General features: G+C 44.4%; 2 protein-coding genes and 1 long non-coding RNA gene across 3 annotated transcripts in view; 2 read left to right on the forward strand and 1 right to left on the reverse strand.

Annotated features, from left to right (window-relative positions):
- The first annotated feature begins 3,525 nt into the window (after positions 1 to 3,525).
- Positions 3,526 to 5,350, forward strand: RNF186 (ring finger protein 186). Its single transcript, XM_013953461.2, has one exon. It carries the CDS (start codon positions 3,526 to 3,528, stop codon positions 4,441 to 4,443), a length of 918 nt encoding a protein of 305 aa, XP_013808915.2. The 3' UTR covers positions 4,444 to 5,350.
- Positions 5,351 to 5,954: 604 nt separating this feature from the next.
- LOC136994260 (uncharacterized) lies at positions 5,955 to 10,053 on the reverse strand. Its single transcript, XR_010886429.1, has 2 exons — positions 9,470 to 10,053; positions 5,955 to 6,614 (listed from the first exon to the last, which is right to left on the reverse strand). It is a non-coding gene; the product is annotated as an uncharacterized lncRNA (long non-coding RNA).
- A 238-nt stretch (positions 10,054 to 10,291) lies between these two features.
- TMCO4 (transmembrane and coiled-coil domains 4) overlaps positions 10,292 to 13,307 on the forward strand; it is a 43,775-nt gene continuing 40,759 nt past the window's right edge. The window contains exon 1 of the mRNA XM_067311211.1: positions 10,292 to 10,353. The gene's annotated coding sequence lies outside the window, so the exon portion shown is untranslated. The remainder of the gene's footprint in view (positions 10,354 to 13,307) is intronic.

The following is a 13,307-nucleotide window of genomic DNA, read 5'->3' on the forward strand; positions in this document are numbered from 1 at the left end:
AAAGCTCAGTCTTAAACAAGATGACGACTTGTTTGGAATACAGCGCTTTGGGAAGATCAAAGTAGCACTGCCAGTTTATGGACTGAGTTCCAACACTTTCCTCTACAAGGAGATTGAGCTTGCTGCAATTCTGAGTCACAGCAGCCCTTTCCAGTACTGCTGTACCAGAAAAGGGGGAGACTGTGTATCCACATGGAAGAGCACAGAAGTTCAGCAGTAAGAGGTATGACAAAGAAGGAAAAGCTCCAATCTGTCACATATTACTCAGCACAGCATGACTAGGGAGTGCTTGGCCTTCCTGTTGGCATCATGCCCTACTATTCTTCCCCATTCTCAGAAGCAGTTAAATAAGTCATCTACCATTAATACAGTCCTGTGCTGACCCAAATCAATGCATCTATTCTGTTATAGACAAAACAGTTACCCCTTTATTCTGTGTTTCTTGCCCTACTTTGTCATGCAGCTATTGTGAAAGGATTTGCCTGATGTTGTCAAAACTGCTGCACTTCAGTTGAATTTATGCCTAATTAACTCCTAGCTCTGTTTGTTCAGAAAGTGCATCCAAGTGGCTCTGTGAGATGGACCCTAAAAGAACACTCAAAATTTGAAAGCATACACCGAGGTAGAGAGTGAACTGACTTCCCTGGCATGATTACAAATATGCCACAAAAGCACATGGCTGACTAAGAAGGCAAGATAAAATTGCCATGTGCGATTCCCCTGTGGGGTGTTTCAGGTCTCATTTATCAGGTCAAATTAGTATTTATTAATATCAATTATAAGGCCACTTCTGAGCTTGATACACTGTAGCTGTATTCCCCTGCTGATCACCACCAGTAGCAACCCCAATATAAGAAATTCCTTGTAACAACAGGAGAGGCATTGTAAATCTAAAGGTGACTGTTCATTCATGGAAGCTCTCTGCTTCATTCACTGAGTGACAGGTGATAGAGTAAGAGGCTCCACATTAAGACAATTTAAGTCATATTTTTAAGTTTTGGGAAATATCTAAGGTTGAGAACAAGTCTGGAAAGTCTCTCTTGTCCAGAGTTGCAACATTATGAAATATATCTTGAGCAGAGGAAGAAGCTCAAGGGACTATAAACATTAACTTCTCAGGTATTAAGATTCTGAATGTTATTGCTATACTCAAAAGCCCATGACAAGCTGATATTTTACCCTGAGGTTAGTCTGATATGATAAGATTGCTCTTTTGCATCCCTTTCCCATCATAAACAAATCCCATGAGAAGAAACATTTCAAAGAAACACATCTTCTTATGCAAATATACTAAAAGCAGGAAAACAGGATGACTGTATGAAGTGGCTGCAAATGATTAATGAAATGGTAATTAGACTAGATAGCAATAAAGGGCTAGAGTCAACTCAGGTGACTACAACAAGCAAACAAGCCAGTAAAAGTCACCCACACAGCCAAGGGCAAGACTCAGTCAAATTTCAGACAGGTCCTCTGAACACTCAGCTGAAATTTTCATCAGTGAAAGACATCAGTAAATAGACATTTTTAATCCAGTAAGACCAATACCAAAACTGGGCAGAGAGATCACACAACACCTGAGCAGCAGTGCTGAAAACACAGCTCAGGAGCTGCAGAGTTGCCGCTTCCTGAGTCCATACACTAGACCATGCTTCCTCCTGTGGGATCCCCTGTCCGTGTGGAAGTGGCGGTAAATCGTACCCTGGGGAACGCACGGCTCTGCAAGGACCTCTGAACCACAACGCGCTCCATTTCCCCTTCGATGTCCAAGCTGTTGACCTTCATCAGCAGCAAAGTAACAGTGTCTCTCAGCCAGCTCTGAATTTCCAGTAGACATATTGGAAAAACAGGGAAGTTGCAGCCACCCACTGCTGAAAGACAGGGTAAACGGACATGGAGGCCTCAACTCATCCGACCGAGTTTTTACTGAAGCTCCTAACATTTGCGTCACCCGAATGTCCGTGAACCCCTGCTATATTCTGTGTCAGCACAAGCACAGCAGGAACACCCAGACACTTACGCAGTCTGCTAACAATAAATCTTCTACTCCTTCTCAAAGGAGAACAAGTTCTCACCTCATTCACCCACCAGTCAGTTCATGAGTTTAGTGTCCTCCTGAACTCCTTGCCCTTCTAATTGCGTTTCTGCTCGTTAGTCTGCTCTGTGGTTGGAGAGAGGGGCTGGGACACAGCAGAGACAGCTTGAGCATTCAGGTGCACTTGAGGCTTCAGACTCAGTACTCTGTGTCTTCTAGAAGTAAGTGACATAGACTGGCCTTAAGGGATTAGTGGCCCTTCCTTTTCTTCCTTACTTCCATGGGATTCCTACTGAGAAACTATTTATATTTTATCCCTCAAATCTCCCCCTCCCCCCCAAAAAAACAGAGTGAGGGATTTTGTTCAGGAGTTTCAGAAAAGCTGACTATTCACAAAGCCACCCAACAGAAGGGTGTTCTTGTCAGCGCAGCAGCTCCTCCTGCGAACTCCAAGAAAAAGATGATCTTACTAAGACACTAACTTTATTTCCCAGACCTTCCATGGACTCTGCATGACCTCAAGTCACTTACCTCACCCATGCTTCAGTTCCCACCTGAAGTTGTCCCTCTGATAACTGAAACCAACAGGGATGTAGATAATCAGACATTTAACACTCAAAGTTATGTCTGGTTCTTCACATTGTGCTGGGGGGTAACAGCTCTAAGGTAGTGAGCAGTGCCAAAGGAAGAGGAGACCCCCTACCCAGAGTGCTCACATCTGGTGTGGTACCTAATATCAGGGCACACAATGCTGGAAATGCAGAAAAGCAAGGAAAGAGAGCTACACGCACTGCTCTTTAAAATCTACCTAGCTTTATTCCTAATTTAATTTCCTCCGAGGATCTCTGACAGCGTCTGGGAAACAGATATGTTTAAACCTCCCGTCAATCCAACACACCGGGATTCAGCTTTTGTGATACACAGTGTTTGTCATTGTGGTTCTAATGCCAAAAACTGAGGCACAGAATGAATCAACCTGCCAAGGTCATGCAGAAAGCCAGTGCAAGAGAAGTAGAACAGTGCTCCTGCCTTTCAGTCCCACACTCCCCAATCAAAGCGCTGCACTCAATACATCATCAATACTAATATTAGATAATTCCTCTGTATCTCACTGTCCAGCAAAGCTGTGTTTAAAGGCCAGCTGAAACTGTTGTTAACAAATAAAGCACTAATTTAGTAATAATGGTAATGCTGTTGTCACACCCTGGCTGTCACAGTGAACAAAGTTTCAGACTGCTAATGCCACAGGGTCTGCTTCTGGAAGGAAATTGCTCAGCGATATTATCAGCCATTGTAAAATATCTTAGCCATGAAGTTAACCATTAACTCAGATTCCCCATCTCATAAAAACATTGTCACAGCACAACATGCTTAAAGCTAACTGTCACCAATCAATCATGCATACAACCGGAATAAAGCAGCATATAAAAGGAGCCAGAAACTCAGCAAGTCATTCAGCGAAGGGAAGGCAAACTGCACTGAGGCTTATCTCCATGGAGAAATCAACTGACAAGCTCAACAGTGAAAATGAATCAACAACTCCTGGAGTACCGCAGCTTGAAAAGGGCAGTCCTGAGCCCGCTGCAGAATGTACTTTGGGAAAGAGCACAGTAGGAGCTCTAATAGAAAACGCTGCAGATGTGAAGAGGCTGGGATTCACCGAAGAGCAGGCTAAAGAAATGGAGAGACTACCAGGCACGGAGCTAGACACTCCTGATGGCTTTAAACCAGCAGCTTCAGAAAGAGACTGTCCAACCTCAAAGCCTCCAACTACGGTAACGAACTTTTCAATCTCTGCTGAAGTTTTCAGTTCTGAAATGCATTCACCCAAAACATTTATTGCAGATATGGACTGTCTAGTCTGCTTCAACAGGTACAACATTTACAGAGTACCAAAGCTCCTGGACTGCCAGCACGCTTTCTGTGCTGTCTGCCTCAAGCTTATTCTTAGGAAAGACGACAAGACCTGGAAAATCACCTGCCCTCTGTGCAGAAAAGAGACTGTTGTGTTAGGAGGACTCATCCGCACACTTCATGATAAAGATGACATCGTGGACTACTTGGAAAACCCCGATATAACCCCCGAGATGCACATCTCCCCCACACAGCTGGACAGCAATAGTTGGACTCAAACCAGCCAAGACACTTCACACAGAGAACAAAACATCCCAGCAGGCAACAGACTGGCTATCCAGAGACTTGTGCTGCTCTTGCTGCTTGTCGTGATTCTTACTATCCTCATCCTCCCGTTTCTGTACTCTGGGCTGATAAAATGGGTGATTTGCCTTATGCTTACACTGGGGGTGATTATGTCTTTGATGCTTTGCTGCAATCCTAGATTCTACTGTAGCTGTAACGGGAACTCACTCACCTCCTGCCACAAGGAGACCAACATCGCTGCTATTGCTTGAAGCAACCGGTGAGAGCTGCCTAGAGACGATGGACTGGTGCTATCCCCAAAGCTGCACGTGGGAAGCACTAATCAGTTAGCAGACTTTGAAAGCAATCATTCACATAATAAATTCACAAAATGTGGCTAAGTTATCCCACTGAGGCTCAATGCCAATACACAGTATTGCTCAATTTTATTACCTGAAACATGGCGTGAAATATTTATATGTCGTTATTTTTATCAGATAAAACTGTAGGCTTTTCATGATTTGTACTTCAGATGAGTAGTTCTGTTGTTTTGCTTTTGTCATTTCGTTCTTGTTTGTGTCATCTCCGGATTAGTGCTGCAGAACATTATCCAAAATGCCTGACAGATGTCACCCTGCAAAAATCTCTATCTGCTGTTGTGCTTTCCATTATCTTAACATACATACGCTTTTTCTTGTGACAATGTAGCCAATTAGATTAGTAAACCCAGGACTGGAACCCTAGTCTCAATGGAAGATGGTAGCTTTAACACAGATTATCACTTTAATCCCTGCTAAAATGGTTGTTAGCAGGGATGGGAAGGGGAGGGACACCACAGAGGGAGAATGCCAGTTGATGCCATCTTAAGTTGCACATGAAGGCAGAGAGGAAGAGGTGAAATAACACTCCTAACCTTGAGTCTGCGACTTGCAAAGGGTAAGGCTCTCAAATTCCTGACACTCCGACCTCTCTCCCTCCCCCCATGTTCTTTAGCACTGAAATGGTTCTTTTCACCCGACCTCCTGTTTTATCTGGCTACCTCTACCACCTCTCTTCTTGCCACCCTACCTGAAGGATGACATTGCCCTTGGAGCTGCCCACAATTCCTTCTCTCGAGATGAAAGAAATTCGTTAATTGCTGTTATACCACATGTAGTATTTCTGTAAGGAATGTGTCCATTAAAGTGTAATAACGTTAATTGCTCATTGACTTCTGTGTCTCAGTTCCTCACTGAGAACTAATGCCAAAGCATTTCACAGCTCCCCCACCAACAGGAACTACGGATGATGAAGCTCCTTAAGGAGTCCGTACAACCAGCTTGGTGAGTAAACCGGAGAAGTAATGCGTTTTTTTTTTTCCCTTGATTAAAAAAAAAACCAACTAACTTATTTGCTAAGAAAATATCCTACAGCCCAACTAAAATTAAACAAAGAATTAGGAGATTCCTCTAGTTAAGTTACATTTTTAAGAGTCCCATGGATCTCAGTAGACTTTGGATCAGGCCTGTCATAAATATTTGTGCTCGATAAGAATGGAAACTGATGTACTCCAGTTCCTGAGTACATAAATATACATAGTGTCTGACCAGTAGATAAAACAGATTAGACAAACAGGGGAAGATGTCCTCCTAAAGTCTTGGAAAAAACCACGACTATTTTCTGCCTTAGAACAGAAAGCTTTAAGGGAAACAAATACTTTGTTTCTTCCCATATATTTGGGCTGCACCAGGCTTATTGCACAGCACATATGTAATAACATTTATTAATAAAAACAGGAAAAAAATTAATTGGGAAAAGACAGGAAGTTTTCAACCCAAATATTTTATAGAACTGTGTTATTTTAAATACAAAGATTGGACCAACTATTCGTCTGTACTTAAACTCTTTCAGAAACTACTGCTGAGTCCTTCAGTCCATAGCAAATTTTCCTGCTGAGTCCCCTTCACAATACTAGGGGATGACCGATACTGTAGAAGTTTGTAACAAATATTAACATTATTAACTGAATGCAGTACAAAATGCAAACAAAAGCATCAGAACAAGCTAGAAGAGTTAAAGAGCAACATGCAATAATTGCTACAGAACACCGATTTCAAACAAATGACCAGATAACAAGAAAAGACCAGACTGTATTAAAGATATGATGACAAAGATGAACAGGACTAGAGGCACAAAATACTCCCGTTAAAAAAAAAAGAACCACAAGAACTCAGGAACTTTGCCTAACACTTAAAAGACACATACAAAACAACACGCACTCCTGAAGAGTGCGAAAGTCGCATCCAGTATCAGCTTGTCATCAGTCAAGAACAACCCAGGAGACACGATGAGGATCTGAGAGCCAAAGTCCCTTCTCCTCCATGTGGCACACGACGGAGCCTGGGCAGACCACGTGCACATACCTCTTGGTGCTCAGGAGTTCACAGGGGTGAGCAAATCAAACCTGAGAATGAGTGTGAACAGGAAAAATCAGTTTCGGTTACATATCACCTTCCCCTCCCCAAAGGTCTCATATTCAATTGTTTAATTGATTTCTACAGTGCTAAGGCCAAGAGAAAAGGGCTTCCCTGAAGGCAGTATATGCCAGTGCCCTGACCTGCACTAAAGGAGATGCATGTGTGAACCACCTCAGTCCTGCATTCATGCCTGCAGCACCAAAAAAACTGAAGAACTAGAAGGAAAAAAAAGTTTGTTCTTCCTCAAGATGGCCATTCTGTTCCCAGGTATGAGGGCAGAACACCAAATAAAGGTTTATATTTACAGCAAGCATGTGAAGAGCTTTTCTAAAACAATACAGAAAGGGACCACTGAGATCATCTTAAGCTGGGAAGGAGGCATGCGTGTTGTAGAATTACCACTGACAAACTAGCACTCTTAAAGAACCTTCTTTATGGAACTACAGAATAAGATTACTAGCCATGGAAGTTCAGGTTTCCTCTCCACTGCTTCGTGTTAGCACCTTTCAAGCCTGCCTGCAGTAATTCAACTGAAATGTCTCTTCAGTCTTTCAGAGAACCATTAATGATCAACTGAGCCACAGTTAACTGATGTTGGCAGAAGTCATTAGGCCCCTAGAAGCTGACCTCATTATAACAGCTGATGGTACCCACCTGACAAAATAAGGTTCAGTGAGAAAGCAAATTTTTGCAACAGTAATTACATTTATGGAGAAAAGGACAAATAAAACATTTGTATTCATATTCTAAAACATAAAAGTATTTTCTTACATCCATTTTTTCTTCATGCCAATTTTTTTGGCAAGAAAGTTTCAACTCCTAATTACCTTGGCTTGCTTACCCTAGCTGGCTCCTGATTTAGCATAGTGATGAGGTAACAGACCATAGCCTCAAACATAAAAAGGTTCACAATGAGAAATGGGTTAAGATGGTAATATTCAGGCATAATTGACATACTGAATCAGTACTTGAAAACTTGATTTATAGAGCCAGAATCCCATCAGACAGTTTTAAGAGCATGGTAAGATCTAACAGTGATATTTGAGTGTTACAGTTTGTGTAGACATAGAATCTTAGACCAGAAACTTCAAGGGTGTCTTGTTTATATTGCATACACACAACCCAGTTTTAGTTTTAAAGTATTCCTACCCTTTTCTACAGTTTTCTTCCCCTTTGCACCCTGAGTTCCCTCTCTTCATTTCCCCCTAAGGCTGCTCTTCCTCTTCTGCTCCTTTGTTCTTCTCCCTTCTACTCCTTCATACTTCTGTTCTTTATTACTCCCCACTATTCATCCTTCTAAGTCACTGAGGAAGACTAACAGCCTCTGTCCCCACAGCATCTGCTTTTAGAACCTCCACTGAAAAGCCAAATGTGCTATAAACACCTTGTGTCAAACCTTTAACTGATTTAACCTGACTGAACTCCACCCTTCTCAGCACTGATTGGTAACATCTGAATGTCACACCTCTCCTCCACTTTGCCCCCAGCACCCTTCCCAAAGCCACAAAATTCCCCATCCCAATCCTTTCTCAGGCTTCTGATAAACAGCACCACTGTTGTCCCACCACCATTACTAGCTGCTTATGCAAGAGAGGGAGACAGATGCCTCAGAAATTTTGAGTGTAGGTGTTCTAAATTACTGTTAAATGCAGAAGCCTCTCTTTATCTACAGAACTTTAAATTATCCATAATTGTGCTGACTTTGATTACTATTAAGCCATGTTATAAGAGTCCAAATTTACAGCACCTGATAAAACTCAGCTCTCAATTATCACTCCATTCACCTTATATTTTTGACTACTTTTAACATCTCTAGCTGTGTTATCGCACATGTATAAACAGACAAAAATAAATATCATAGAATAAATAACACATTTCACACTTCAACCTCTCTCAGATTCTTTGCAAAGAGAACATTAAGTCCTCAAATGCAGAGCTGTCAAATTTACAAGGAACTAATTTACAGTTTTTTTGTCCAAAAACAGATTTGCGTCCAGATGACTCCTTGCGCTTCCTGTGCACAATTTGCAACTTGTCCTTCGTGCTGTGCAGTTAGTTAAGTCATAGGATAAAGCACATACCTTCTGTCCCCTAACTGGACTCAACAGAGCATTCATTATGTATTTCAGAGTCAACTTTAGTGACTAAGATGATGCTTAAAATTAGGTAATGAGTACTTGTGCAAGTAAAGCTGAGGCGTTAAACCGTTCCTAGCAAGCAGTCAAGACAAGATATTTGGCCAAAACCAAAATTGGCTTTTAAACAGAATATACACTTGCAATTTTTTTCTTTAAAATAGTGCCAAGTAGCACATTAAGTATAGGTTGAAGTTAGCCCAACTAATAAGCATCCATTTCATTCCATGAAATGCAATCATAAAGGAAGGCTGCTTCCCTCTCCTTATCCCCCCCCCAAAAAAAAAGAAAAAAAAAGATTTTTCCAAGAGTTACTAAGCATCTGATCTGGGGTTTCTGCCCGAGTCCACTTTCAAAGCAGAACCACGTGTTAAAACACATAAAGCATAATGCAAAAGTTTTACCCTCCAACAGCTGAACTAGCTCCACAGCCTAAACACAGCCTCAGGACTTCCACAAGGCCCAATTAATCATAACGAAGCAAAACCTCCCTGAGCTGTGCCTATAACCTTGCAGAAGCAACACCCATGTGTCTGTACTGATATATCCCTGATATGTGCATACGTATGCGTGCATATATATACACACACATCCCTTCAGCTTCTGTTCAAATGTCTTTATAACCGGGCTGGTGATGCCATATTACATAGAAGATGACACCTAGGCTTTAGCCTTCCTTAGAGAGACCACCAAGCAGAGACACCAACCTGTCCTTGTGTCAGAGGCAGCTGGGTGGTCTCCATCCCCTCAGGGCAGCGGCTGGAAGGCAGCTCCACCGAACACCAGGCATCCCCCTCACCCCTGCCCCTCTCCATAACCCTCTCCCAGAGAGGGGAGAGGCCTCACAGGGAAATAAGGGCTCCGCGGGGAGCAAAAGGCCCGGGAGGCCTGGAAGCGGGAGCAAGGCGACAACATGGTGGGTGGGGCACAACATGGCAGACACGGCAAGGCCCTGAGGAAGGGGCGGCCGTGCCCACCCGCGGGTGCTGAGCGGCGCCAGGCCTCGCAGCAGCCCTATCCCTGCCCAAGTCATCACCTCTCCTGAGGAGGCAGGAGCCGGGGGAAGGGCCGGCCCGCGGCTCGCCGCCAGCCCCGGGGCAGGCCGGAGCACGCCGCCACCTCGGCCAGGTGCCGGGCTGCCGCCGAAGCGCGAAGGGTTCCGCTGCGCCAGTGGCGTAGCGCTAGGTAAGAGAGCGTAGGGCAGCCCCCCTTACGGAGATTGCGCTAGGTAAGAGAGCGTAAGGCAGCCCAGGGCGGCCAAGCCAGCCCCCCCTTACGGAGATTGCGCTAGGTAAGAGAGCGTAGAACAGCCAAGCCAGCCCCCCTTACGGGGACTGCGCTAGGCAAGAGAGCGTCGGGCAGCCCCCCCTTACGGAGATTGCTCTAGGCAAGAGAGCGTAGGGCAGCCCCCCTTACGGAGATTGCGCTAGGCAAGAGAGCGTAGAACGGCCAAGACAGCCCCCCTTACGAAGATTGCGCAGCCCCCGGCTGGCGGCCGAAAAGGGCGGGCGGGCGGAAGGGGCGGGGAGGCGGCGGCGGAAGGGAGCACGGCGGCGGCGGTGGCTCCTATTTGAGGCCGGGCCGGGAGCAGGTCGGGCCCGGGCCGGTTCGGGATGCTGGGGGAGGGTGCTGGGGTCGGGTAGGGCCGAGGGGCGCCGGTCCCGGGTCCGCGGGCGGCTCGCTCGCTCGCCCTCCTGCCCTCCTCGGGCCGCCCTCGCTGAGGGGCGAGTTGTGGGGGGCGCCGCTTCCCCCTCCTCGGGGGCCGTTGGTTGCCGTAAAAAAAATAAATTGTTTTTAAAAAAAATGAGGTGTTGGAAGGAAAGATTGGCGGGGAAGAGGCGAGGAGAGCCGAGGAGTCAGGATGGGAGCGTCGCCGCGTTTTAAATTTCATTCATTTCGCAGTCAAGAGTGCTGCAAACATTTCTCCCCCCGAAATCTGGCCTTTCATATAATTTTTAAAATATATATATATATTTATATACACACACATATATATTCATTCATATATATATTCATATTATATATATTCATATTATATATATATACATTCATATATGTGTGTGTATATATTTTATATATATATAAGTATAAATACATGCTAGTGGGGGGGTTTCAAGTGCAAAGGGCTAAAAAACTTCCAATAAGCCTGAGGGTCAGCAGCGGTGTTGTGAAAATGTAGGTCTTTACCCCCAGGAAATCCCTTCATAGTTTTGTTTTTTTTTTTAATTCCACTAAGCAAGTTTTCTCCCCTGATACTGTGCCTCGATCCCTGGATCGAAGGCGAAGGCTGTAGCTCTGTAGTCCCCCAAGTCCTCGAGGAGACTCATCTGCCTAAATGTTTTTGTAGTTGCGGCGTTGTGTCCCGTGTTGCACGACTCACGATGCAGTCGTGTGGCCCTCTGCTGCCCTTGTAAGGGCCTTTTTGGCCTTCCCCATCCAAAAAAGTCTTCACAGCTACTTCCTTGAAGTTGCTGAGATACCTCAGAGGCTTCTGAGGGTCTTGGAGATAAGTGTGTTGCCGGTTTGGTCACTTTTGGCATTATTTAAGATGAACGTGGTGCCAGTCTGTTTTCCCTTTGGGAGGGAGCGTGCCTGTATTTTACAGCTTTGGATCCGCAAGAGGATTATCTGTTTACTTCCCAAACAAGACTGCAGGAACCATGATGTAAAATACACCACCTTTCAAGAAAACAAAGGGTTTTGTATGAAAAATAAGCACGGGAAGTGATAAAAAAAATTTCTCTTTCAAGTGACAGTTCAGATTATGGAAATGCTGTAGACAGTTGAATCACATTTTTGAGAAAGAGACATGAACTCCAGCGCCGCAAGCTGTAAATAACTCAGGATATGTGTCTAACTCTGGTCTCAATTCCCTCCTGTTGGATTTAGTGACAAAACTGGGCCCAAATTTTTAACGGTAGCTCCAAAATGATTTACCCGATCTTTCTAGATTCTGAGTTACTGTGGTTCTTGTCGGCTTCAACAATATCAGATACCAGAGAGCGTATGCTGAATTTCATTAAAACACATGGCGCTGTTTTTCATGTTGCATATCTGGAAATCCAGGCCCATTTTTCCTAGATATTTATGAGGAAATAGCTATGTAAGTTGAGGGACGCACACTGAGCATGCTGATCAGAATATCTTCAGGACTCTCATTTATGTAAGAAACGGCAGAGAAGGTACCTTTTTCTCAAACTTTCTCAGGGCGTTCTGGGTACTTGTGAAAAGCTCAGCATTGTAAATTATTTGTTGCGCAGAGGCAATAAAGTTGTGTGCAAGAAGCCGCTCTGGTGTCACTTCGTAACCGGTCTCATCTTTTTTTATGTTATCGGAAAATAAGTACAACTATGCAGTTGCACTGTCTCTGGATCCTTTTTAGCTGCTTCATTTTTTAGATGAGTCTGTGGTTACTGGATCAAAATTATGTGCAAAGCCTGGGTGGCCCCATCAAGCTGGGGTAGTAAGGCAGCACCCAATCCAAATGTCCAGGTACCTATTTACAGCTGAGTTACGTGTTTATGGTCTAAGGTATGATTCTGGAAAGAGGGTCAAGGCACCGTATCGTAAACCAAAGCAAAGATCTGGGAGAAAACAGGATCATTTATTTCTCTTTTTTTGCCTCAGAACCATCTGGATGCTATTACCTCTTTCTCAGATCTGTTGTTCTTAAGTTTTTCCTTAAGGCCATTATCGTGGGATCTAAGAACATCTCAGGAACTTTAGGGTCGGATAAAATTTTCCAGGGCTTGCTGGTTTGGCTTCTTAACAAACAAATAAATCTTTCCTATCACAGCTGGGCAGGGAAGATTTCAAATTCTGTCTCCCGTAATAAGCTAATACCTTTGCGTCCAGAGGTGAGTTTAAAACAGATGTGCCAAGTTACTGTTTGTAAAGTTATTGATACTTTAAGCATTAGATTATTTCTGGGCAAAGTGGTCAGTGAGTCAGGCTCTGGATGTTTTAGGCAGAAGAGAGGTTTGAAAGCCACGGACATCTAAGCGAGCATGTGGCCTGCCTCGTGGAAAACCAACAACCAAAACCAGTGGGGCAAAAGCAGGAGCTGATCTCATCTCGCTTTAAGGTTAGCCCTGCTTTGACAGGGGAGGTGACCTGCAAAGCTCCTTTTGGAATAAGCTATTCTGTGATTTTAAGAGAAAAGGGAACCTGAGGCAATAATGAGGGACTCTAACACAATTGGGATTTTTTAGAAACTCACGGAAGGCGTGGAAACGTGTCTGGCTCCATCTGCAACTCGGCAAATATAAATGCTGCCAGTATGCTGAGCCGGGCGCAAGACGGGGCCTGCTCGGGTGCCCGCTCTCCCTGGGGAAGCGTAATCTTGCCCTTCCCTTCTTCTGATGATACAGAAAATAAGGCGGCTTATTTATTCCTGTGGACTTTGTGCTCCCGTGTTGCTGGAATGTGATGTTTCCATGGAAATGCACTGAGATGCCTTAGACCTGTGTGCTCAAGTCACGGCACCGGGAGATACACGTGGAGGGGCCGGGGCACTCTCGGGGAGAGAGGCCTGAGTTACGGTAA

The sequence above is a fragment of the Apteryx mantelli genome, chromosome 26 (genome assembly GCF_036417845.1).
Source record: "Apteryx mantelli isolate bAptMan1 chromosome 26, bAptMan1.hap1, whole genome shotgun sequence".
NCBI classification, from domain to species: Eukaryota; Metazoa; Chordata; class Aves; order Apterygiformes; family Apterygidae; genus Apteryx; species Apteryx mantelli.